The sequence below is a fragment of the Ceratotherium simum genome, chromosome 16, assembly GCF_057802395.1.
Source record: "Ceratotherium simum simum isolate JZ-2026a chromosome 16, ASM5780239v1, whole genome shotgun sequence".
In the NCBI taxonomy this organism is placed as follows: Eukaryota; Metazoa; Chordata; class Mammalia; order Perissodactyla; family Rhinocerotidae; genus Ceratotherium; species Ceratotherium simum.
The window spans coordinates 17145446-17172486 of NC_141915.1; the positions used below are offsets into that span (position 1 = coordinate 17145446).

Sequence of the window (27041 nt, forward strand, 5' to 3'; positions counted from 1 at the left end):
CAGGCTGCTGCCTGATCCCAGCCCTCGTCTGGCAGGGAGCCTGCTACACTGAAAAAAATAGGTTAATGCAGCTGGGGAAAGATGGGGAGTGGGCAGCGGGCCTGGCTCCATGAGCCCACCTGCTCACCCACCAGCCTGGGCACAGCAAGGCAGGCACAGCAGGGTGAGTGTCACTCATGGTGCAGACCCTTGTGTCTGTGACACCGATACACTTTGTCACACAGCAGGGGATAGAGGACTGAATCACCTGCCACACAGAGCATCCCAGCACCACAGCTACCCTGCAGCGGCACTGACGCCAGTCAGCTCAGCAGCCCAGCGCCTGGCCGGCCGCCACCCTCGCCCAGAGAGCACCGTCAGACACAGCGCTATCAGATACCATCAGAGGCAAAGCTGCTGAAGAATTCCTGGAGTGGCTTCTTGGTTTTGCCAGTCACAAACGCACAGGGAAAGAATGGAAACTCTGGGATTTTAGGGTCTAAAAATTGTCCCCTCCCTGCCAGGCACCTCCCAAAGGGGCAAGTAAAGGGGAAGGGCTCTGTTTGGCTGGCACTGGACCAGGAACCTGCTGGGTCAGTTTCTTGCCAACCTCGAGGTTTAGGAATGGACTGGGCTGGTGTCTGCTGGCCTCAGCAGGGGCTGGAGGGTGTGTGGGGAGGGGGGACGACTCCATGCCGCTGGGCACAGACAGCTGCCTCAGCGCCGAGGGGCTCTGGCAGCAGCTGAGGCCAGCAGGGCTCTGCTAGCCAGGTCCCTAGAGAAGCTGAAGGTGACACAGGGGCCAATGCAGGACAGCTCAAGTTGCTGCCCTGCCCAGCACTTTCCAGGACTGATGTCACCTCTGGGAAGTCAAGTACACCCCACTGGCAGGGGACAAAACTAGACAAGGAGCCAATGGGCCCAAGATCACTTCCTCTCGGCAGGTGCCAGGAGCCTCCATGCTGGCTGGCAATGGGGATTTGCACAAAGGGCCCCCCTCCGAGCTATAGGAGGGCTTGCAAATCCCCATCAGCCACAGGGACTGGCCAAAGCTTCCCTTATCACTGCCCTGAAGGACGGACACAGCCCTTGCTTGGGCAGTTAATCTGGTCTGCAGTTATCAAGCGCTTACTGTGTGCTAGAAGCTGGGTCTGGCTTTTCCTCGGATGCCTGATGCCAGGGCCCAAAGCCAGTCCCGAGGCAGTCTGCCCAGCTGCAGGACAGTCAGCTTCTATCTCCGATTTTAATCCCCACCCAGGTCTGGGGCTGCAGGCGGATGGGCAGTCTGCCCTGGCATGGCTTGGTCTGAGCTGCCCGCTGGGTCAGGAAACCCCTGGCACACTGATGGAGTCGCCTGGTGCCTAGTTGGCACTGGGCCAGCAGCCATCTGGGTGGTCCCTAAAGCGGCAGCCCCCAGCCCCAGCAACACCACTACCTCCCCACAGCCCTCCCCTTCCTCCCTGGTGGGGAATGACGCCCACAACCCCGCACAAAGAAACCCCACATGGCTGCCGGCGTTGAGGGGCCTCTGCCAGTGCCTGTCAGCAAAGGGGCAGCCAGCACTGTCCGCTGGATGCAGGGGGGTCGGGCCGGAGCTGGGCACCGTGGGGGGACACTGAGATCAGGAGCCCCTTACTTAGTCTGTTCATTTTCCTGCTGGTATACACTCAGAAAAGAGCCAGGCAGAATCCTCTCCCACAGGAGACAATCCCCTTTTCCTGAGACAGGGACAGCTGCAGAGAAAGCAGCCAGGGTCGTGGGTGGGGGTAGCAACCAGCATTAATCATCAAATTAAGGCCACTTAGAGCAGACCCACACATACCCCATCTCTGTCCTAGGACTCCACGGTCAGGCAGGAGCTGTAATGAGCTCCAGAGGGAGCAGGGCAGAGTGGCCCCAGCAGCCCCCAGCCCTCCCTCAGTCCCTCTAGGCCACCCCCTCCAGCCCCCTCTGGTCCCCAGCTAGCACCTTTTGGCGGAGAAGCTTGCTGCGCACCCGGCCCCAGAGCCGGGCGCCCGTGTTGGGGGGCCGCTTGCTCCCCGGCTCCTCCAGCTGATCCAGGCAGCAGCGCTCCAGGGGCTCGCACACCGCCTTAAGGCTGCAGTCGGGCTGGGGCAGGACGTCGGTCATGCCGGCGGCAGCGGCAGAGCCCAGCCCCGACGGCCACCAGGCCTGTGGGGCCAGCTCCGGGACGGGACGCGGGAGCGGGGCCGCCGGGGCTCCCCGCGCGGAGAGGGAGGTGCGGAGCGCTCAGCCGGGCGGCCGGGCTGCTACTCGAGCCGGGCAGGGGAGCGCATGGTGCGCGGCTCCGCTTTCTCCTCCCCTCCCCGGAGACTGCGCCCGCCCGGAGGGGCACACGGAGGGGCACACGCGGCCCGGGCCTCTCCTCCGCCCGCTGGTGCCGGCTAGCGGCACAGGGACACGGACGCCGAGTGTGTGCGCCACGGCCCGCCCGAGGCAGCGCGGAGAGGCACCCGCCCGCAGCACCGAAGGAAGTGACTCAAAGAAGCGCTGGAGGCTGCCCCCTCCAAAAATCCCAGCCTCCGGGTTTTAACTCTTGGCAGGCTGGGGCTCCTCCTCATAGACCCGCGTCCCTCCCTCCAGCCCCTACTAAATAAAGTTTGACAAGCAGCTCAACACAATCCAGTCCCTTCCCCGCTAGATCTCCCGTTAACCCCTTCACCACCAGGCTGCACCCTGGGGCCTCAGCGTCTGAGGGAGGCTTGGGGGAAGCCAGAGGGCATTTAGGGGGGCCAGGGCTCAGAGGCAGAGCTGCATTCTGGCCATCAACAGCTTGCCCTCCTGGCCAAGGAGTCACACTGCCCTGGGGTTCTACCTCCTGTGTCCCCAATCCCTGCCCAAAGGCACCCCCCTCTAGCCTACTTGGTGATGGACCAGCACTCATAAACTCTTGTGGGGAAGGTAGAGAATAAAGAAGCTCCCTAACCGGCAGCCTCCTGGGCTCCAGCAGCCCCAGAAGGAGTTGGCCACCACGGGCCTTCTCCTGGGACATGAGCAAAAGCCAAGGACGACACTGGTCATAGGTACCTAGCAAGAGGTGCTCGTCACATGGCCACTTGTGAGCATGGTCCCATGCACCTCACCAGAAAAGCCCCAAAAAGGCCTGTGGTGCCAGGGGCAGAGGATGCCCACTGCCAAGGGGCAGTCAGCCACCTTGCCTGTGCTGGGTGCCTTGGGAGACAGAAGCAAGAACTTGTTCCTGACCCTCAAGTTGGCGAACGCTCTAACCCGAGGGAGAAGTGGATCATTCTGCAAGATAACAATACAAGTTATCATTGCAGCCTTATTCACAATAGCCAAGACTTGGAAGCAACCTAAGTGCCCATCAAGGGACGAATGGATAAAGAAGCTGTGGTATATATACACAATGGAATACTACTCAGCCATAAGAAACGACGAAATCCAGCCATTTGTGACAACATGGATGGACATTGAGGGTATAATGCAAAGTGAAATAAGTCAGAGGGAGAAGGCCAAATACCGTATGATTCCCTTCATTAAGTAGTAGATAATAACAACAATAAACAAACACATAGGGACAGAGATTGGATTGGTGGTTACCAGAGGGGAAGGGAGAGGGTGAAGGGTGAAAGGGATAATTCGTTACATGTGTGTGGTGATGGGTTGTAATTAGTATTTTGGTGGTGAACATGATGTAGTCCATGCAGAAATAGAAGTACAATGATGTACACCTGAAATTTTTGCAATGTTATAAACCAATGTTACTGCAATAAAAAAATAAATAAATAAATAAAATACATATTTATACAATAAAAAAAAAACAAAAAAAACAAAAAAAACAAAAACAATACAAGTTAGAGTATGGCGTTCAGAGAAAAGAGAAAGGCCTGAACCTCAAATGGTTAGGGCACACAAAACCCAGAGGTGTCCAAGATGTCACGCCACTGCAGAGATAGGCACAGGGTAGGAAGGAAACCAATATTTTCATGGTGCCAACCATGAGCCGGGTTCCATGCAAAGGGCTTTCAAATACCTGATTGCATTTAAGCCTCACAACTTTTGTGATGTTGGTGTCATCGTCCTCGTTTGAGAGCTGTGAGGCCTGGGGCTCAGGGAGGTGAAGTTCTCTCCTGAGCTGGGGAGGGACAGGTCCCCTCCAAAGCCCCCACTGCTCACAACTGCCGGGCCTCGCTGAAGCGGGGCTGCCGCTCTGGATTTGGGGAAAAGAGCTGGGTCAGGACACTTCTCGGCTGACCCCGGGGCAGGGGGGTCAGGGCACAGAAGCAGCCCTTGGCATCTGGAATGCTCCTGCTGGGTTGCAACCAGAACACAGGTCTTGGGGTTTGACCTCAGAGCCTGCAGGGCCTCCTGAGAAAGGGGCGGCTTCACCGCAGAGATAGCCCAGACCTGGCCATGATAAGGGCTGCCCTTTACCAAGAGCTTCCTATGCGACAGGCACCATGCTAAACCTCCACATGAACTAACTCACTCACTGCTCCCCCAGCCTTATGAAGTAAGCACTAGCGTCCCCGCTTCCCCATTTACTAGAGGAAACTAAGGACACTGAGGAGTTGAGCAACTGGCCCATGGCCAGGCCGGGCGGTGAACGGAGAGGCCTGGCCAACTGCAGAGCTGACGCCCTCACTGCTGTGATACCCCAGTGGGGCAGGAGCTGGTCCCGCACTGCCCTCTGCCTGGCTGGTGGAGGTGGGCCCTCGGGGCTCTGCTGGCCTCTGGGTGGCCCTGCAGGGTGGCCAGGCCAGCCCCATCTCTTCCAGGGCTCCACCCTCCACACCCCCTTCTGCAGAGCGCGGGCAGGGCTGGGCTGCCAAGGCTGCACAGAGCCTCCTCATTCCTGAGCTGAAGTGGCCCAAAGCCCCTGCAACCAAACAGGGCTGAGTCACACAGCCTTCTCAGCACCCCCTGAGGGCAGGGGAGGAGACCCACAGAAGCAGGGACACACCTGGGGCCCCTGGCCAGCTGGGGTCTGAGCCTCCCCTCCTGACTCATCGCCCACCTGCCTCTCCTAGGGCACCTGGGTGCCACCTCTGAAGAGAGTCCTCCTCCAGCCCCACGAGGGACCAGGCAGCTTCCTCACCCTGGCTGCCACAAAACCCATTTCCTCCAGGCAGGGGTGGCTCACTCCTACAGTCTTCATTTCTTCATCCCATTCATTTCATTCAAAAGGCACTGACCAAGGGCCTGGCTATGTGCCTGACCCAGGGGTAGGGGCTGAGGAATCACAGAGACGAATCAAAGTCTGCGCTTGACAAATTTGACAGTCCAAGAGAGGAGAGGAGATGTGGGCGTAAACACCTCTTCACAGGAAGCAGAAAGGCATCCACGCATCTGGCACACATCGATTGTCTACCTACCATGTGTCATACCTAGACGGACAAAGCATCATCTTTGCCCTCAAGAAACCCAGAGTTATGCCACAAGAATAGTACAGATACAGTGCCATGAAAGTCGAGAGGAAAGACAGAAAGTTTCTAGCCAGAGGAATCAGGGAAGGCTTCCTGGAGGGGGATGGGTTGGCATGGGCTCGAAGAGCTGTGGAAAAAGGTCATCCACCCTGGCTTTACTCTGCATCTCTTCAGCTCTCTGCAACTGCTGGTTGTATAACTGGCTGGTAAGGTGCCACTATAATTGCTGACCACGTTCACCTGCTGCAGACACACAGCGCCTGGCACCACCGGCTGGTTAACTTCAGAACTGGTTCCTTGCTGGCTTTCTAAGTTCTCTTCCCTCTATCTGGGTCACATTTCACAGGGTGCAGTTTGGGGGAACGTTCTGCAAGACGTGCCCTGCTTGCTGGGTGTGTGGGAGAAGGGGGGCAGTACAGATCCTGTTCCCATAGCCCTACACTTGTCTGTCTCAGGAACCCCAGGCTCAACACTTGTCTGGGAAAAGCGAGCTCTGATTGGATGAAAGATGGCCAACTGGTCTCCATGGTGACACAAGCGCCTTAGCAGATGGGCAGATGAGTTGGGAGGCTCTTCCCTTGAGATGCTCATCTTTCTCTTCTTCCCTGTGCGCTGGGGGTTCTCTCTGGGGACAGCACAGATTTGCCTTCTCTTCCCCAAGCCTGACTCACTCCTTCCTGGAATCAATGGTCTAGGAGCAGGCCTCAGGGGGTTTGTGCAAGACAAATGTTCCCAGCATTCCTCAAAAGCAGGAGTCTGAATTCTGGTCACTCCAGCCCACCGTGGACCCTTCCTCATCTTTGCTGGATGGGCTAGGCTCAGGCTGTCCTGGCCACCCAGGAAGTGCCTGCACCCCCTCCTCCCTCTGTCCACCCCTTCCATCCAGCCACACCTGGCAGAACCCGCCTCTGAGGACATGCAGGGGCCCCCTGTCTGGATAAACAGAGCCTGGGCGGTAAGGCCCACACGAACAGATGTCGCCGCCTTTGGAATTAAAAACATTCCTAGTAGACTGTCCCGTCCTCCCTCATCCCCTCCCCAGGCTCTCTGCCAGAGGAATGAGAGGGGCCATCCCCAGAGAGACGCAGGGCAGGATCGCTGGTTATACCTGGGGGGGGGCAGGTATCCACCTGGGGTGTCCAGGACCAGCCGCCCAGCACAGCTGTGACCGAGGCAAAATCAGGTGAAAGTGATCAGCAGCCGCATCACTGAAGAAAAAAAGGTCAACGGAGAATGTACGCAGCCTGAGATGTGTGGGCGGGAGAGGCAGGGACTGCCACCAGTGCTGCCTTGGTGACAGGTGGGGGTGGGGACAGCTTCCAGGCAAATCCTCCAGCCTGTGAACACGAGGAGCAAGGCTTTTCCTCAGAACCTAGGGATGCTGCTGGCGCTTCTGCGGGGTGACCTCCTTTTTCCCACTGGAATTGCTTGCAACTTCCCCCGAGCCCAGACTAGAACCCCAATTTCCTGTCCCTGTTCTCCAGCCAAATAACTCTAAGCCAGGAAAGGTGGTTTCTGAGCAGCCAGCTAGACCAAGGCCACCACACCCCAGCGAGGACAGACTGGGAGGGCAGAGGGGAGCCCCAAAAGGCCACCCAGGGAGTCGCACGTGCTGGAGCTGGAAGCCTGAGGAGCCTGGATGGTGCTGAAGATGAGGGCCAGGAGGGATGTGGTCGGGGTCTGCCAAGAACGCTCCTTCTCAGTCCCAGAGGAGAACAGCACGGAGCGGGCCCCGCAGGGCAGAGCTGGAGGCAAGGAGGTGGTGCAGAGCAAGGTGGGGTGGGAGGCTGTGAGGGCTGCAGAAATGACGCCCGCAGAAGTACCTGCCCAAAGACAGGCACAGAGAGAACCAGCAGGGCCGGGCAGTGCTGGGAGCCCAGAGAGACCGGGGCCCACGCAGAGGGTGGGCAAGTTGGCAGGGAGGGTGGCACATGAAAGGGGAAATGGGAGAAGCGGGGATGGGAAAGTCCCCTTAAGATCAACGGCTCTGGAGTCCCTGCACTCCTGATGTGTGTTCTCATCTTGCTCTGCACCTGTCCTAACCCAAACCCGGGAGCCAGAAGGGCAGAGAGCCTCAGAGAACGAGAAAGTGAGGCCCATTCGTGCTTTTCTCTCTCTCCATCCATACTTTCCGAATATCTGCTTTGATCAGGGCCTGCAGGAGGCCCAGGGACGGGAACGCTTTGCTCAAATTCACCGAGCAGCCAATGGTGGAGCTGAGCCTAGAGGCTACATTCTCACTCATTGCTCATTCACTCATTCATCCATCATTGAATCGATATCCACCAAGTGCCAGGCGGGGAGGACTCTGAACAGTTCATAGTTTAACTTGGCCAAACTGAGCCCTGGCCACCCCAACACTGACCCACCCGCCCCTCCAAGGAGAGTAATGTCAGCAATCAGGGACTCTTGCAGGCAGTCCAGGCCAGAACTGCCCAGGGTCCGGGTCCCGCCTGCTAAACAGCTGTGCACGGGGTGCAGCTCTTTAAGCTCTGGAACCTCAACTCTGTAGATACGGTGAGGCTGACACGGCCACAGCGCTCGTCACTGCAGAAGAACTGTCCTGATGGCGCGTCCCTGGCAACCCTAGTGATTCTCACGGCATATTTGGTCACAGAAAAGGATGGAAAATCAAGTTGAGCCTTTGGGAACATCTTGCTTATCTAAAACAGCCCCCCCTCCTCCCCCAGCCGGACAGAGTGGGCAGAGCATATCCACCACATGCCCATCCACTCCTTCCCTACACAACTCACGGACGTAACTCATGGCCAGACCAATGCTCAGACCCCCTTGGCCGCTGGCCTGCTCCTCCTCACACGAAGGAGGTGGTGTGGCCGGGGTCTCTCAGTACAGCCAGTGGGCAGAGCACCCCAGGTAGGCTGCCAAGCCACGGGCTGAAGACATAACAGCCTCAGGCAGGAGGTTTGAAAGAAAGTCAGGGTCCAGTGGGCCTCCATGCCTTTTCCTCTTTCTCTATTATTAAGCAATGCTTTTCTACCCAACTCTGAGCTCCAAGTGCACAGAAGAAAGCTTCTGGGAGCGAGTCCTGCCTGGTCACCCTGGTCACTGGGACTCAGCAGCCACCTTCTGTCTCTGGGCTCAGTTTCCACACCTGTCAAAACAGAAGCTTGGACCAGACAAATGGTCATCGATGAATTTTTTTTTTTTAAGGAGCAGACACTCCCCTAAATCTTATGCCAAAGTCTCCCTACCCCCAGTCAGATAAGAGCAGAAGCAGAGAGCTGAGGCCCCTGGCTGAAGTGGGGATTTGGGACCCCACCTGCTCACATCTTCTTTGTCCACCACCCGTCTTGGGGGCTCTTCAGGCCCCCCCAGTAATCCCTAAGCTCTGCAGGCAGAATTTGAAGCCCCTGATCCTCCTTTCAAGGGGATGGCTCAGACCTTAAGTTCCGGGGGTGGGCGCAGAGCAGTCCTGATGGACAGGCCTCCTGAGAACTGCTGTTTTATTGACCACGGCCACTGGCCCTTGCTCTCCCTCCGGGCGGGGCAGATGTGGAAGCTGGGGAGATCAGGGGCTTTTTAAGGAAACTTCTGGGTCAGAGTCCTAGATCTGAAACTCATGTCTTATCTCTACTCTCTCTGCCTTGCTGGGGGCTCCCCTCAGTGGCCTTACCATGGGATAACGCTTATCTCATCGAGTCAGTCAGGCTAGTGTTTTCTGGGTCACCTCAGCCCTGAAGCCAGCACGGGTCAGCTCTTGCCTCCGCAGGTATGGGCAGGCTGCACCCAGCTCTCCCCATCCCAGACCACGGGGAGCAGGCGCCTGGGGGTTAGCCCCTCACTGAGTGCCACCACTGCCCACACTCCTCAGTGCCATGCCAAAGGCAGGCTGGCAGCGAGGGGCCATGGTGGGCTCTGCAGAGCCCACAGTGAGGGAGGCCGGCAGAGCCCACCTAAAGTGTCTCCTATCAGCATTCACGTCCAGCCTCAGCCTTCACCCAGGGAGGTCCCCGGTAAGTCTTCTGCTAAGTCCTTTTCTCAAAGGTTTTGAAAAAAATCAAAAGTGGAACCATCCTAGGGCCAGTTTTTTGGATTCCTAGGAGTATGAAGTTGCAGCCTGACCTGCAAGGAGGGTAGCCATGGCCGAGAGGGTACAGCATGCCCGGTACTGTCACCTCCGTGGACTCATTCAACACTCGAGCAGGCTCGAGAGGAAGCACTCGGAGAAGTCACCTAAGGCCACCTGGCTATTAAGTGGTGGAGATGGGCTCAAACCTGGATCTTCTGCTTCTGAGTCTAGGAGCCCCCCAGTCCCAGAGCTGAGAGGAGAGCACCCCTGTTTGGTCTGTTGAGAAGCTGGATGTTCTCAGGCCTGAATGAATCAGTTCTCGAGGTCCTCTCTGGATCGGCTCCTCTGCTTGTCGCCCACGCCTCAGAGACACGCTTGGGGAGCGGGCACCCAGCCTGACTGCCAAGGTGGCATTCCCAAACAGGGCAGGAGGAAGAGAGGGAGACTCGAGCCTCCATCTGCTTCCTATTGAAAGCTTCCTGTCTCCAGAACCCAGTGGGCAGAGTCCAGGCTCCCCAAATCAGGAACACCTGGGAGGCGGGGCAGCTCAGCAGGGGCGAGGAGAGAGGTTTGTACCACAAGTTTGGGACACAGGGACGGACCCTCTCGCGGGATCCCGCCCCTGGCTTTCCCCATCCTGCCGCCCGCTCTCCAAGTATGGCCACTCTCCAAGTATAGCCGAGGCGTCCAGACCTGCCTTGAAGAGTGACAGCAGGTGGGGCGCTGGAGAACACAAGGGTCTGAAACAGCTGGGGAGGCGCGGCTGGGGTGGGACAATGCCTCAGTCACCTGGGCCCCTGGGAGGGAGGTGGTGTCTGAGGCAGCGAGCAGAACAGTCCTGGTGCTCAAGCTCCCCTGTCGCCACATGCCTCTGGGCTGGCACAGTGGTGATGATGGCAGCAAAGGGAAGAGCCCCACACGGGCCAGCTCCGAAAGCAGTGGGCAGCAGGGGTATAAAACACGAACTCTAGAGGCAGACGCTTCTCTGGACGTGCACGTACGGCCCAGGCTGGGGACATGCGAGGGGTCCATCTTCCAGGGGAGAGGCTGTGTCCCAGGGCAGGGAGCTGCCTAGGGCTGGGAGGTGCCAGGCTGGGGTCAGGGGCTGGGGTGGTAGAATGAAAAGAGCAGCTCTCTGGCCAGCCCCACAGGCCAAGGATTTCTCCCAGTTGTTCCCGCTTCCCCATCCTAGTCAAAACCAGGCCACTCCCAGGGACCAGGGATCCAGCTATGGCCAGCGTGACCTGTAGGATGAACGAGAGAAGGCGCCAAAGACTGACATTAATGTCCCTCTGTCATCTCACCAGGGAGGGACCCAGGCACCTCCTGGGTGGGCCAGAGCTAAAGGGGCTCCAGGTCAACCAGGCCAACGCCCCCAAGCCCAGGCTCCCAGGGCAACAAAGCGAGCACGCTGGACCCTCGGGCAGAGTCAAACGGGGACAACAGATCCCCCGGGGCCAGAGGGAGGGTCTGGGGTGCGGGAGCCCTTGACTCCTGCCCTGGCAGGCTCCTGACCCACACTCGTTGCGAACGTCCTCACGCTCTGCAGGGTAATTGAAACCAGAAGCAGCTCCCGGCCGACAATGGCCCCTTGTTCCCGCTCCTCACTCACTGCACTGCGGGCCTGACCGCACCACGCCAAGCGGAGAGCTGCTCCAAGGGGACAGAGCCGGGGCTGCTCAGCCCGGGGTCACGGCAGGGAAACCTCGGGCCAGCAGACAGTGAGCACCCCAACCTTGACCTCCCGGCTCGCTCTGAGATCGGTTCATCAAAGCCAGGTCTGACTCCATCTGCTTAAGAAAACAGATGTGGCCTCAGCCAGCCACAGGCCCAAACACAGGGGGTCACTCACAGGTGACAGTCTTTGGTGGGGGGGGTGCTGGACAAACTACACCCAGAATCCCTGCAGGAAGGCAGAGGACAGTGCACCAGGACCTGCCAGCTTAGTCAAAACGCCATCATCATTAGACAAGTAATGACTGTGCCAGGCCCCGTGCCAACAGCTTCCCAGCCTTTCATATTCAGCTCTCCATAGAGCCCATTGTACAGGTGAGGAAACTGAGGTTCAGAGAGGTGAAGTAACTTATCCTGTTCTCCCAACTAATGAACAGAGAAAGCTTGACTCTGAACCCCAGACCTGCCTGGCCTCAAAGCTGCTTCAACACCAGCCAAATGATGAAAATTTTCTTCTGTTTCTTTACTACCTGGTGACTTCCTGTTCACTCTGTACCCACAGCACAGTGCCTACCACTTAAAGGGTGCTCAATAAACAGAAATGGATGAAAGCAGGGATGCGCATGTGTGGCTCTGACCAGCCCTTTCAGGTACATTCCACCCTTTGAGCCTCACAACAAGCTGGTGATGAAGACAGAGTGGGAATAATTACCCCCATTTAACAGATAAAGAAACTGAGGCCCTCGGAGGTCAAGAGACCCGGATGCCCGGGTGTTCTTCCACAGTGTCATGGTAACTACACGCCACACTCAATATATCTAAACCACCGACCCAGGGGAGGGTGAACAAGAGGTTGGAGGAAAGAAGGGTCAAGGAGTCAGGGATGCCTAACCTGTGCGGAGAAGGCGCGGGGGTGGGGGGCAACTGTTTCTTTAACTAGAAGAAGCTAATGGTGACCACTGGTGCTCTGGGGTCGTGGGGCCCTGCTCTTGTCACAGCTGGAGAGAGAGGAGCAACTGGCGGCAGGGGGAGCCCCGGGCCTGGGGAGAAGGATGCCATACAATCTCCATCGTCAGAGACCAGGCTCTTTTTCTCATTAAAAGTCGAAGGTGGAGGGGCCGGCCCCGTGGCACAAACAGTTAAGTGCGCACACTCCACTGCGGTGGCCCGGCGTTCGCCGGTTTGGATCCCAGGCACGCACCGATGCATTGCTTGGCAAGCCATGCTGTGGCGGCGTCCCATATAAAGTAGAGGAAGATGGGCACGGATATTAGCCCAGGGCCAGTCTTCCTCAGCAAAAAAAGAGGAGGATTGGCAGATGTTAGCACAGGGCTGATTCCCACCACCCCCCCCCCAAAAAAAAAGTCTAAGGTGGAAATAGCCCAAATGTCTAACAATGGATGAATGGATAAACAAAATGTGGTATATACATACAGTGTTATTCAGGCTTAAAAAGGAAGGAAATTCTGACACATGCTACATGGATGAACCTTAGAGACATTATGCTAAGTGAAATAAGCCAGTCATGAAAGGACAAATATTGTATGCTTCCATTTGTATAAGGGTCCTAGAGTAGCCTAATTTGGAGAGACAGTAGAATGGTGGCTGCCAGGGGCTGGGGGGAGGGAGAATGGGGAGTTGTCGTTTAATGGGTATGGGGTTTCAGTTTGGGAAGATGAAAAAGTGCTGGGAATGGATGGTGGTGATGGTTGCACAACAATGTGAATGTACTTAATGCCACTGAACTGTACACCTAAAAATTGTTAAAATGGTAAATTTTATGGTATGTGTATTTTACCACAATTGAAAAAAAAGTAAGAGAGTCTAGATATTGTCAGATTTGCCACTCTGGGCTCTGTGACACTCCCAGTCCTGAAGGTGGGGGACTGGCCTGAGTTTCATTTATAATAGCTCTGACCCCTCTGAGCTTCCAAGTGGCCAGGTCAAGAACGTCAAAGAAATTAGCCCCTTTCCCCTTTAGACACAGGCTCCAAGCTTCAGAAGGGAAGAGGATGGAGGGCGAGGCATCGCACTGGGCCTGAACTTTGCACTTGCAGGCGAGGGGGAGTTGGCACCCCAGGCATTGGGACAGCTGGGGCTTCCTTCTTGGTCTGGCACCCTGCCCCTTCCCACCCCAGGGTCTTGAGCACCCCTATGTCCAGGGAGGGCTGCCTGCCCCTGGCAGGCTCATAGGAAGGTGAAGCTGCCTCTCACCCAAGGGGAACAGAGCCGGGGTGGGGGGGCAGAGTCCCCAGGCTTTTGGCTGAGCTGGGGAACGGAGGAGCAGGGGCATGGAGGGGCTCCTCTGGCTTAAGTAGCTCCTACATCTCAGACCCCTCTCTATTCTGGAGTCGCTGGCCAGAACTAAGCTGCGGGGTCCTCAGGGAGAGCTCCCCTCTGGCCAGCCAGCCAACAAGGGCTGGATCCTGGGAATATGCTAATCAGCCAGCAGGGGGGGGGGGGGGGGGGGGCGGTGTCCCAGCTGGGGATAGCACATCTGGAGCCTGGAGCAGCAGGGTTGGAAATAGACCTCGATAAACATATGGAGTCCCCTGGGGCCAGGGAGCCAAGGCAGACTAAGAGGGGGCCTCACGGCTGAGCTGTTCTCAGGCTCGACGGGGGTGGGGCAGCAAGGAAGTGGCGGGCAGTGGGGGTGGCCTGGATGGAGAATCTGGAGGTACTGGCCCCTTGGGTATGGGAACAAAGGGAGGACTCCTGAGCCTGAAGGAGGAGAAATGCAGCAAGCTGGTGGGATCTTCCAGTAAATTTGCAGCGACAAAGGACAGACCCCCGAGTCACGGACTGACATCCAAGCCTGCCCCCGCCCCATCTATGAGCATTTTCATTTACTCATTTGCTCAGCAGCTGACCAAGCAAGACCAACCCGGGACTGGGTCCCCAAATTTGGAGCCCTTGCTCAACCACTAATGAGCTGTGTGACTGTGGCCATGTCACTCACCCCTTCTTGTCTCAGTTTTCTTCTCCCCCAAAACAGGACTGGATTAAATGCCCTTGAGGGTTCCTTCTGACCTGAAACCCTACTGATCCTCTTCTTTTATTCATTCCTTCCCCCTCACTCTTACTTGTGCTGTTCACACCCCCCTCCTGCCCCTTAATTTCCTGGGACACTCCCTGCACATTCCAGCCTCCCTGCCCTTGCCCACACGGGCCCTTCCCCCAGAATGCCCACCCCACTCCTTTCTGCTGATCCAGAGCCTGTCCACCTTCCTAGAATAACACGGAGCCTTAAAATGGCAATTAATGCGCTGGCCATTATGTAAAACGATTTTTATAAAGTATACGAACTACTTACGACAACATATCAAAAGAGGTAATTATAAAGACTACATACAGCCCTAGAAAAAAGGGGGTTTATGATAATACTACATGAAAATAGAAAAAATACAAAACATGCGCTGTGATGAAAACCATATAAAAATTTGTATACCCGAGGAAGGGAAAAGGAACAAAATAAAATGGCTGTTTCAGAGGAGTGGGAGGAGGGATGGTGTGTGATTTTGTTTCAAGTCTCTGCAATTACTCCAATTTTCTTTCTAATGTACACACTGCTTTTAGAATTAAAAAAAACCCAGTGCTCTCAAATCCCTCCCGCTCCACCTCCTCCTGGAAGCCTCCCTAACTCCAGCCCACGATGATCTGTCCTTCTTCAAATTCCTGTGGCACAAGTTTCCATCTTATTACGTACGGAACAGTGGGAGACAGGAGAGCACCCACAGAGGGCTCTGCCTCCAACCCGCCTCAGCCCGGTTCACTCCTGGGTTTCCTGCCCATCTCTGCCTGGCCTGGGAAGATTACTTAACCCTTGGGGCCTCAGCTCTCTCATCTTCAAAATTATGATAACGTTGCTACCCCATGGGGTACTGTGAAGATCCCGAGACAACGGCTGTGAGCATTAGCCCCGTGCTGGGCTCATAGTCAGCTCTCTGATGTCATCATCATTGGCACCTTGTTTCCCAGTGGCTTGCATATATTGATATACAGTCATGCACCACATAACGATGTTCGGTCAACGATGAACCACATATACGACGGCGGTCCCATAAGATTAAGATTAGTACCATATAGTGTGTAGTAGGCTAGACCATCTAGGTTTGTGTAAGTACACTCTGCGATGTTTGTTTGCACAAGGACCAAATCGCCTAACGATGCATTTCTCAGAGCAAATCCCCATCGTTAAGTGACATACAACGGTACTTGTCTTTCCAATCTGGCAGCAGATTCCTTGAGGCCAGGCCCTACACCTCTCGGAGCAGCCACCCCACGCTGGGCACACTGCACATGCAGAGTAAGTCCCCTTCCCCTGTCTCTTCTCCACACACGCTCACTCTTTTTCCCTCCAGGTGCACCAGGCAGAAATCCCCCCCACCCAGAGGTCAGAGGACTCTAGACTAATTGGAAGACTTGGGCTCACCTTATGCCATAAAGCGGGATGCTGGGTGGAACATCACCCCAGCTCCTTCTCCAGGCCACTAGCCATGCCAGTGCCCTCCACCTAGGCTGAGAGATTCGTTGATGAAGGCCCAGGGCATATGACACAGCACAGAAGAGGGAGCTGGCCTTCCCTGCACCCTGTCAGCAGAGACACCTGGGCCTCAGCGTCCTCATAAGTAAAGTAGGGAGGATACAACTGCTGTTTTCCTCGCAGAGCTGTTGCAAGGATCACATGAGAGGAGCACTGGACACACGTGTTGGCGATCAGCACTGCCACCTGTCTGTCACTAAACGCTGCTCCCCTCACCCCCAGCCTACTGCTCCAGATTCCCTGCCCCCACAGCCACATCAGGCAACCCAGATAGAGAGGCTCATTTTGGAGCAAAGGCCTGGAGCTTAGGAAATGGAGTCCCTTGCTGTTCTCTGGATGGGCTGAGCAAGAAGGGGCTTAGAAAGAAGAGGCACCTTTCCTTCAGGCCACCTGAACATCCCCAAGGACTGGGCCTCTACTCTGAGGCCACCTTTAGCTCCACCCTTGGCGCCAGCTGAAGGGGAGCAGAACCGAGTGCCCGAGGCTGGTGCCAATTCCCTTCCTTGGGCACGTGGCAGGAAGGGAGGTGGGGGCGAGCTGTGGGAACAGACCGTTCCGTGGCTCTGTGGGGCCCAGCCATTTGGGAATGGCTCGGTGCAGGCTCTCCCCCCAGCCCGGTCATCCACAGTGGCTCCAAGGGCAATCACAGAGCGAGTAGGACTTTACGAGGCATGGCACATCCCTGGCAGGGACACCCCACCCCTCCCTGATCCACAGGAAGGCGGGTAAGACAGTCCACAGCTGAGGGCCAAGGGACGCGCCCTGGGGAGTCGAGGGCTAGGAGACTTCAAAGCCCTCAGAGGACGCTGGCTCTGAACCGGCCGCTCCCAGGCCCAGGTCAGCTGGCAGCAGGAAGGTTTGTGTTTCTTTTAATATCAACTCCCAGGCATTTAACATTCCTCGAAGCTTAAACACAGAAACATTTTCCTTACCAGACTGTGCTTTCTGCTTTGCCAAACATAACCTGGCCTCCTCCCCTCCCCCTATCGCCTCCATCTGCTCCTGTCTCCAAGATGTAATGATTTATGGTGTGTTTCCCCTGGGGCTTGTGCAGCTGACAGAGTGAGAAGCAGGGAAGCAACAGGGCTGGAAGTCCAGGTGGGGACAATGACATCGAGCCCCGGAATCCGGGTTCTGGGGGAGGTTGGGGCCCATGGTGCTCACTGAGCTGGCTGCCCTGGACATCCTTTTTAACTCTTCCATTGCGCAGCCACCAAAGGCCTGGGGAGCCTGGCAGCTGGTCATGCTTCTTGGCTGGGTATCTCCTGGGGCTGGATGGGCCAGCCCAGGACCCCTTCCCTGCCTGTCCCTCCGGCCAGCCCAGGGAACGTGGAGATGGGGCTCCCACTCCTTACCCCTGCAGGAAGTACGTTCCTGGGACTGAATTTTGAGAGCCCTCCCTCATCAGCCCCATTTCCTAAATAATGACGGACTGGCTTGTGGTTGCCTGGCAGCACCGTCTCCCTGGCGACAGTGCTCAAGAGCGGGGTGCAGGTCCCACAGCGTTAGGAAGGGATGTGCTCAGGAATACGGGGCAACATGAGGCAGATAGCTGGGCCCCCACCGAATGGTGCCGTCCCCCTGTTCAAACACTGGAGCCCGAGACACGTGGGGGGAGCAGAAGGCCCTCATGGGTCCCCAAGGGGGCACTACCACCAAGTACGCCCAGCCAAGAGCCAGATACCAAACTCTGCAGCCTCAACGGTATGTCAGAGAACAAACGCTTCCTGTGAAGAAGCATCATCACCTTCCACACGCAGGTCACATCTGGGGCAGGTGTTCAGAAGCCCAGAGCACCTCCTGCCCGTGGCTCCAACCCAGTACACACCAGTTACTGCTTCCCTTGATTGCGTGGTCACAGAAGATAACCCCAAACCAAGCCACTTGTGTCACAAGTATGAGGCCACACAAGGTGCCAGATGCAGTGTGGATGGCTCCATGCTGACTGTCACCCCCTAGCCTGTATCCTGATAGTAAGTGAATAGCAGCCATCTTCAAAACTGGCAGAATTTCCAGAGACCCAAGCATCAAACAAGGCCCTTTTCCCTACATACAGCTACAGCCCTACATACAGGGCACCAAAAAATGCAGGCATATAAACTCTTACCTGACTCAGGACCTGCCTCTGTGATACCCACAGAACCCATCCTAAGCCAATGAACTCCCAGCATGGGTGAGTAAGGCCTGGCAACCTAGCAATAGGTCAGAGACCAGCCCCCAGCAACCCAGCCAGATCCTAAGCCCTTCCAGGTCAGTGGCAAATGCTCAGGGCCTCTTTCCTCCTATGGCAGACAGTGCTAATCAAACCCAGCACTCATGGATGTAGCCTCAGAATCTTTCTCAACACAGTGTTCCTGGAAAAAGCCACGAGCAGACTGGAGTTGGGATGTGAAAACAAGGGTAGCTATCACCCTTCCAGTCCATCCTGGAGGAGTATGGATGATCCACCTGAGCCAGGTGTGGAAGCCGGAGGAACCAGGCACACACGGGCTTCTGGGGCTAGAACAAGAGGCCACCTCCAGCAGGGAGAACCACCACCTCAGGGAACTTTTCTCAAACCAGCTTTGAACCCAAGTCACAAAAGGCCAAGCACCTTGAGCGAGAAGGCGGGTGAGGACTGGCACCACCTCCTGGCAGCTCCCCGGGCCTTGCCAGGGCACCCTGGCTGCGCCCGGCCCCTCACCTGGATCTGCCCTTTGCCCATGATCTTGTCCACGATCTCGTTGTTGTCTTTGTTGACCTTGGTCTTGTCATAGCACTTCTCGTAGCACAGGATCCTCAGGGACTGAGAGCCCTCCAGCTCAATCTCGAACTCCTGGGGAAAGAGGGACGAGGGGCCTGAACCTCCAAAGCAGGGAGACACGGCCTCCTGGCAGGTGTGGGGCCCGACTTTGCAAGGGTGAGAAGGGGGCAAGGAGGGCCACGTCATGAGGCGTGGAGAAGTGTCGTCATTTTCTGAAGCTCCAGAGGCCCCCAAATCACTGATGAGGTGGAGTTTGGGGCCTGAGTGGAAACCCCACGTCTAGACACAAATCCTGTGGTCAGAAGCCAAATGAGTAGGGAGCGGAGGGCAGAGGGGTTTGAGGACTGAGCTGGCCCCACCAACAGGCTCAGCCATCTCCAGCCAATGGGACACAGGGAGTGGGGTGGGCACGGTCGTGACACGCTCAGGGGCCCCTGCGGGGACACCAGCCTCCTCACTCACCTCGTCCCACTTGGGCTCTGCCGTGTCTCGGAACACCCTGGTTTTGGCTTTGCTGACAAAATAGCCAAAGGAATCCACCTCCAGGGTACAGTACAGGTCTGCGGGGGGACAGGCAGAGACACGCTGAGTGAGGCCCGAGGCCCGGAACCCAGGAGGCAAAGGAGATAAGGCATCTGTCCTTCCTGACATCCCGTGGGCCACACTCAGGTTGCCCTACCTACAGCCCCGCGAGTCTGGCCCCTTTCCATTTCTCTGCCCTCTCCGCCTCACTCACCACCCTCCAGCCACGGGGGTCTCTTCCCTGCAACGCGCCCAGCTGCTCCCACCTTAGGGTCCTCACCATCCCTTTGTCCCTGATCTCTGCATGGCTGCCTCCTCACCACGAGGCCTCATGCCAAGGCCCTCACTGCCCACGCTGACTAAAGGAGCCCTTCCGACCCCCATCGCGAGCTCCTCAACAGGGAGTCACTGGGATGTGAGGTGGGAGTCACTGGAGGGCATCTGGCCTCTGGATGCTGAAAGCCTGGAGTAACCCCCCGTCACTGCGACAACCAAGAATGCCCCCCTATGCCAAAAGCTCAGTTTGTTGTTGTTTTCCTCATAGCACTTAACTTTAACTCAAGTTATCTTTTCCATCTGTGTGTCTTTTGTCTCCTGTCCCTCCATTATGTCAACACCACACAGGCAGAAGCCTTGTTTTCTTGGCCACCAGCGTACCCTGGGTGCCAAGAACAGGGCTTGGGACACAGTAGGCACACAGTAGGCACACAGTGAGTATTTGTGGGATGAATGAGTGAAGCTCTTACCGCCCCCAAGCGCTTCAGGTAACACAGGGGCAGAGGGCTGAGGGCAGGGAGTAGGTGGGGGTGGGGAGCTTCCTCTAGTGTTTCCATCTTGAACCACGGGACTTTAAGGCTGAAAAAACCCCTCTACCCTGAGACCCAACTGAGGAGCCCACAGCACTGGGTGGTCACCCTAGGCACTCGCAAATTCACACGCTCCTCTGGGGCTCAGACCCTGGCAGCCTTCCCCCTCTGTGGGAGCTGCCCAGGTTGTTTCCCAGGGTAATGGTGTGTGTTGGGGGTGGCTTTGGGGCACTACAGCCAATCCTTTGCAGTGTGAATCAAGGGGCAAGGGGCAGAGGTCAGAGGGTGGACATACATGCCCCTCCCAGACCTCAGGAGTTGCCCAGCTGGGCTGTTCTCTGTCAGAGGGCTTTCCTGCAGAGGGAGAGTGGACAGCGCTGCCCCAGGTTGTCTCCAGCTGGTGACGTAGACTCGATATCACCGGTATCAGAGCACGCGGGGATGTGGGTGCGGATAACAGGTGAACAATGCCAGAGGTCAAAGCACCCTGGCCTCTGCCGGATCAGAGAGCAGTCTGGGTAGCTGAGAGATGGAGGGACATGAAGTGCCGTCACCATTTATTGATTTTGGTGTGAATGAACCCTCTGTCAGGGGCCTGGGGATAGTTCATGGGATAAACGGGAGGGCTCTGGAGTCAGACAATCTGGGTTCAAATCCCAGCTCTGCACAATCACCCAACTCTCTGCCTTAGTGCTTCCACCTGTAATGCAGGCATAACAATGGTGCCCACACCCTAGGCCTTACTGCACAGCCACATGAGTTTACTAGGACAAGAAGCCATGGTCGAAGACTCATGGGGCCTAAACCTCTCCCGAGTCAGACTGAACATCTGAGCGGGTCAGGGGGCCGGTGGAGTGGGAGGTGAAGACAATCTGGAGGTGAGGAGAGATTCTGCAGCAGCTCACCCCATGTCTACCCACCCGACCCAGTGTGGGAGGTAGAACATCCTACTCTGTGGAGTGGGACACTCCACCCCAATGGGCCTGCTCCCTGAGCCCCAACAGGAAGCAGGGGGTGGGGGGGTGAGACATCTGGGCACCGTGGAGATGGGAGGCCCCTGGTCCAGTTGAATGCGCTGCAGACTTGGGGGTGTGCAGCAGCCCTACAGAGCTCACTAACCAGGAACATTCCTGGGCAGCACCCCCAGGAGGGGATTCCATGGGTCTGGGGAGGGTCCAGGAAGCTGCCACGTGTATCAGCAGCACAGCCCAGTGATGAGTGCGGTGGTCCCGCCACACTGAAAGAAACACCGCTCTAAAGGGAAAAGCGTGGGCTCTGGTGTTGGAAGACACGGATTCTACTCCTCCACCTGTCCCTTGAGCCCTCTGGGCCTCAGCTTCTTCGTGTATAAAACAGGAAGGATAGCAGTGGCCTCAGAGGGATGCCAGGAGGATCAGAGCAGCTGATGCACCTGGAAGGGCTTTGACTGTGCCGAGGCATGGTCCACGTGCTGGCCAAACTGCTGTTTCCTCCAGCACCTCGTAAGGCACCCAGGCACACAGGGGCCATCTGGAAAGGAACTACTGCGTCCAGCATTTCTGAGCTCCTATTCATCCAAGGATAAGGAGACACAGTTCCTGCCCTCCAAGAAGTCACAGTGGGGGAGGCAAAGTTTAAGGGACAAAGCAGTAGGACAGGTGCTATAAGCACAGTTTGCCCTAGGGTGACGGGAACACAGGGAGGGGAGGCCGATTCACCCCAGGAACCGAGGCTTCGCCGTCCATGTCTATTGAACGGCTGTTTGCGAGCCAGCAGTGTAACCTCTGTGTGGCGCACGGCAGGGAGAGAGGCAAAAGGCAGACCTCATCCGCCAGAGAGGAAGGGCAGGCTGACGGGAGAGGAGTCAGGAGCCCTGGGTTTCTGATCCCGGGGGATGTTAAGTCCTTTTATCTGTGACTCAGTTTTCTCATTTGGCAAACGGGGAGAAACTATTAGCTGTCTGACTGACTCAAAAATTCCTACGGGGAGAAAAAGTCAATAAAGAGTGTAATTGTATCTTATGAAACACTAAAAATTGCACAGATTTAGTAGATGGTGATAAAGGGAGAAAAAGGGATGTGTGCGGCAGTGTGCTGATGCTGCACATACACGGTCATATTTAAGCCTGCTCTTAGGTCAGTGTTAACAAGTGTGATTGCCTTTTATGGAGAAAGAAGCTGAGGCTCAGAGAGGTTAAGACACTTGCTCAAGGTTACACAGCTTGGAAGCAGCAGTTGTAGGGCTGGAGTCCAGGATTTCAGACACTGGGGGGTGGGGGAGGGCTTGGGGAAGAGCAGACCTTGGAGACAAAGGGCAGGGACCACCCCCCTGCCAGGAGGAGCTGGTTCCTGGCTTTTGGGGGAATGCCCACATCTCAAGGCAGCTGGCAGGGCCCAGCCTGGGAAGACCAGAGCCGAGCAGTGGGGCAGCGGGAGGCCCCACGCAATGGGTCCACAGGGACTTTCTGTGAGAGGATGAACGGTGGCTCCCCCAGCCTCTTCCGAGGGCTGGTGGTCAGGGGCACTTACTGGCTGACTGCTTAAACCCCTTGGCAGAGTGGACGATGACATGGAGGAAGCCGTAGAGTCCCGGAGACTCATCGTCTGCAAGAGAGGAAAGCCCCAAGGGAGGAGGTGACGAGAGGCTTCATCCCCTCCCAGCCTGGCGGGAGGCAGAAAGGGAGTACGACAGTCTGAGCCTTGGTCTGACGGCACCATCTGGTGGCTGGATGAAGAAGTTTCCAGAGCCCACTGCTTTCCGGAATGTGAGCTGGTGCCTTCTCCCTCCAGTCAGCCTGGGAGGCCAGCTCACACCTTCCCTCCTGGGCCAGGGATTTGGATCCCTTCCCCAGGGCACTTTCCCTCCCGCACTGAATCCTGCCTCTCCCCTGGCTGTTCCCCTCAGTCTAGCCTTTCAGAGTGAAAATTAACCAAGGTAAGTCACTCTGTGCCAGTGGGAGAGAGACGGTCCAGCTCTGCCTGCTCTTTGGGACACAGCGGGCAGACGACCCCCATCTGTGGAGGAAAGCTCACCTTCAAACCCCCTTCCCCAGGGTGGACCATTCCCAGCAGCCAAGGGCAGCCAGATTCTACCCACTCTAGGCCAGTTACCAGCCCCGATCGTAGCTCTCCTCTGCTCAAAAACCTCCCATAGGCTCCTCAGCTTGAACAAACTCCTTTCAAGGCTTCTAAGATCTGGTCCCTGGAAACTTCTGGCCTTATTTTTCATTCGCTACTCTAATCCTTCTCCCCTTCCCACCACTATCGCCCTGCACCATGCTGCAGTCTTGCTTCCATTATCTGACTACCTTATGAACATATTAGCAACATGATCCCAGTGCACCAGGGTGCCAGATTCTTCTCTCAAGCCAGAGGGGGCTGGGGAGGAGTTGGGGCCATCCGGGGACTCAGTAGAGAACAACCCCTATTCAAGCTCTCTGTGGACCTGACAACTGAGGCTTACCAGCCCAGCCAAGCAGAAATCAGCCATTTGTAGCCAAGGGTCTTGCTAGGTCCTTCTGGAAGGCCCCAGCCATGCCCTGGGGGCTTGAACCTGCTGACTGGGCAAGCTCGGATTCCAGATCTTACCATCTTTATTGCTGGTGACAGGAATGTTGTGTACAGTCCTAAGTTTGAAACAGGATCCCGTGAGCACCTGGAGCTCCACTGAGCTCAGGACAAAGGCCTGGAGATCTGCAGGAGGAGCCAAGAGAGAGGGGAACATCATCACAGGTCCACTAGGACCTGCTGCTCTTCCTTGGGGGCTACTGCAGGAAAAAAGCTAAGCTCTAGGGGCAGAGTTGGTCATTGGAAGGAAGGGAAAGACTTGTAGACATTCACATGGGGACAGTCATGGGTGCTGTCAGAGGGGTAAGAATGGGAGAGTAACTGAAGAGGCTCATGTATGTGTGTAGGAGACAGCGAGAGTGAGTGAGAGATGGACAACCCTGGGCTCTGGGTCCAGTCCTATTGCTAAATTGCTGCATGCCTTAAGCAAATCACTTAAATTCTTTGGGCCTCAATTGATCAGTAACATCAATTAAGTGCCACTTGCCCTGGCACTTTATAGAGTGACAGTGAGGGTCGAAAAGATATTAGACATGAAAGTGCTTGAAAAAAAGGCCCATCGTTGCTATGGACACCATCACGGCAGTGTAGAGCGGGACAGGACTTTACCCTTCTTCTGTAGTTTCTGAATCGCTTCTCTCCACTCTGACCTCTCATAGTCCGAGGACAGTAGGAACAGATAGCTCTGAAGAGAGGAGACGAGAAGTCAGTGGGGTGAGCAGTCAGGCCAACTACATTCCTGGATTCCAGGGCCCCCAACAAATCTCCTTCTCACCCAGGCACCACTAGGCTTAGAGAAGAAGGCAGCTGGGAGGACAGCCTCCTTCCTGGGAAGCCTGGTGACAGGAGTGGTGGTGCCAGTAATGGCCAGCAGAGGGCGCTAGCTCCATACCAGTGGGGAGAGGGAGTTCAGGGCTGGAGCCATGGCAGCCTCATTGGGAACTGGGGACCTGAGTCCCTGATTCCCACAGGTCAGGGCCAGGAGCCATAGAGAGTGGGCAGCCCTGGACTGAGGAAGGGGCTATCTCGGTCCCATCCCCACCCTTCCTGACCTTTCCATTCCGATTGTGGATCCGAAACGGGATTGTGGGGGAATTGAGCAGCAGCAAGAACTCATTCTCAAACATCTTCTTTTTCAGGCGCTCGATGGCCCGGCTCTGTCCTTTGTTGGCTTTCTGCAAGGGACAAAGAGCACAGATGGCTTCCCTCTTCTCACCCTGCAGCTCTCAGCACAACATGCCCCTGTGTATTAATCACGGTTTTTTCTTTTTCTATATTTTATGATGCTTTGACATCTTGGGGGGCCTAACTCGCCAGGGAGAAAACTGCCCCTTCCAGAGTCAGCTAATTCCCAAGAGAGCAAATGACTCCTCTGCGAGTGGACCTTTCATATGTAAACCAACCAATCCTGGGTTCACAAACCACCCCCCACCTCCTTTATCTAACTACACACACCACACCTCTGCCCGAAGTCACCCAGGGCCAAGACAACTAGAGATGGCCTCTCCAGACCAAGCCTGCTGATGTTTCCCAAACTAACCAGTCCTAAGCTTTTGCCCCTGCCCTACCTTCCTTTCCCACAGAACACACAACACAGGCTCTGGGCCATGATTCCCCCAATGCTCCTCCTGTCTCCTGACCAAACCTGGTGCTTCCCCTGTGGCCCTGCGTGGTGTGATGTGTCTCTTCTTTTGGAAACTATAAGTAATAAAAATCTTCTTGCAGTGGCATTAGCCTCTCCACGTCACCACTGAGTCACCTCTATAAATTAAATCCCAGGTATCATTGAGACACCGTGTTTAAAAACCACAGACACCTTACAGCATAAAGCCCGATTCCCGGCCTGGCACACGGGGCCTCTCCAGGCTGGGTCCAGCCTCCACACCCAGCCTGATATCCCACCACGCCCCACCCTGCACCCTCCGCTTCATTCCCATGGGATCATTCCCCATTCTCTAACAAGTCACTGCCTCTCGACCAGTATCCCCTTCTCCTCCAATCTTTCAAGTTTATGTTTTATAAAGGACCCCCTCTATTCTGCTTCAAGCCTCAGTGCCAACACCATCCTCAAGTTCCTCAGGTGGAAGTCACCTCTGCAGCATGTTCCCACCCACTAGATGGGCAAAACTTTGGCCTCTCACACACGCTGGTGGGAACATGATTGGATGCAACCTTTTTGGAAGTAAATCTGGCAATTAACTGCACAAGCACCCTGCCCCAGACATCCCACGTGCAGGGAATCTCCCAGAGAGAATACAGTGCAGTGATGTTTACTGCAGACCTGCCTGTTAAGCGTAAAGAACCAGAAACAATCTCAACATCCAAATACGTCACTGTACAGTCAAGCCACAGAATAGGATGCAGCTGTCAAAAAGAATCTGCTAGATCCAGGGAGCTCTAAGGCACACTGTTAAGTGAAAAGCTTAACTTGCAAAATGGCACATGTAGTCTAGTCTCATTTAAAAAGACAAAAAACATATATACACACACACACACCAGTATAAGCATAGAAGAGTCTAGAAGAATACACCTCAAACTGTTAACAACAGGAGATGGGTGAGGATCAGTTGTATTTTGTACACCTCAGTATTGTATTTCTCGTTCTATAACAAGCCAGTGTTACATTGGTGATTGGAAAAAAAATTATAAGTTTAAAAAACTATTATTAAAAGAATAAATCATCGCTGCTTCTGTGACTCAGAGTGACACTGTGCCTCTCCAGCGACTCTCATCACATTGTATCCCACACGGTGGTCCATAACGGGCATGTCTGCCTTTTCTATTGGACAACAAACACTAGGAGGCACTTGGCACGGCCCTGCAGGTCGCAGCCAGTGGAGCTCAGACAGCATTTTTTTTTTTTTTTTTTTTTTTTTTGCTGAGGAAGTCTCGCCCTGAGCTAACATCTGTGCCAATCTTCCTCTATTTTGTATGTGGGTCACCACCACAGTGTGGCTGATGAGTGTTGTAGGTCTATGCCCGGGATCCAAACCTGTGAACCCAGACCACCGAAGCAGAGCACACTGAACCTTAACCACTATGCCACAGAGCCAGCCCCAGAAAGCACTGATTTGACTGAGCAGAAGGCTATGTCTACACATATGTCTGCACACCTGGGGCAGGAGGGAGGGCACAAAGCCCACTGGCTCCCAGGACCAGGTGAGAAACACGCATGCAGGATGCCCCTGGGGTGGGGATGGTGGGCAGTGCCAGATGGGGAATAGGCTCAGCTGAGGCAGAGTGGGGCGTGGTGTTCAGTAGGAGGACACCTGTGCTGGTCAGGGTGCTCCCTCTGGGCAGATGCACCTCCAGTTGGACCCCCAATCCCAGGACATCCCCCTGCCCCAAACATTCCTGAGGTTATCACTGTGGTCTTCTTCTCCTTCAAACAGAGATGTCCAAGCTGAGGGGATCCTTAGAGGCCACCCAGTGATGTATTCCTCAACAATCGGTCACGGAGCGCCTATTCATTATGTGCTAAGGACTGGGGACATAATGCTGAAGAAAACAGCCCTCAGTAGAGTTCAGATTCTAGTGGGGAAAAGAGAAAGCTGACTGTGCAATGATAATTCAGTACCATTACAGCAAAGCAAAAGGCAAAACATCAGGAACCAGGAAGCAGGGCACCCAACCCAGACTGCAGAGGGTGGACATCAGGGAAGGCTCCTCAGGGGAGGTGAGGCCTCAGCTGAGCCTGGATAGGTGAGGAAGAGAGACCAGGCCAACCAACCAAGCCCCTCCCTGCCTTTCCTGCCATTCATGGGGAAGGCGCCTCCTGCAGTGCTTTCCTC

At 55.8% G+C, this 27041-nt stretch overlaps 1 protein-coding gene across 3 annotated transcripts in view; it reads right to left on the reverse strand.

Moving 5' to 3' along the window:
* The window catches only part of ABR (ABR activator of RhoGEF and GTPase), a 180184-nt gene that overhangs the window by 21284 nt on the left and 131859 nt on the right, over positions 1-27041 (reverse strand). For all 3 annotated transcript variants that reach the window (XM_014789724.2, XM_004433336.3, XM_004433337.3), the window contains 6 exons: positions 24303-24425; positions 23860-23935; positions 23272-23376; positions 22213-22287; positions 18840-18937; positions 18318-18449 (listed from right to left, as the gene is read on the reverse strand). In XM_014789724.2, the coding sequence (XP_014645210.2) occupies positions 18318-18449; positions 18840-18937; positions 22213-22287; positions 23272-23376; positions 23860-23935; positions 24303-24425 (609 nt within the window). The remainder of the gene's footprint in view (positions 1-18317; positions 18450-18839; positions 18938-22212; positions 22288-23271; positions 23377-23859; positions 23936-24302; positions 24426-27041) is intronic.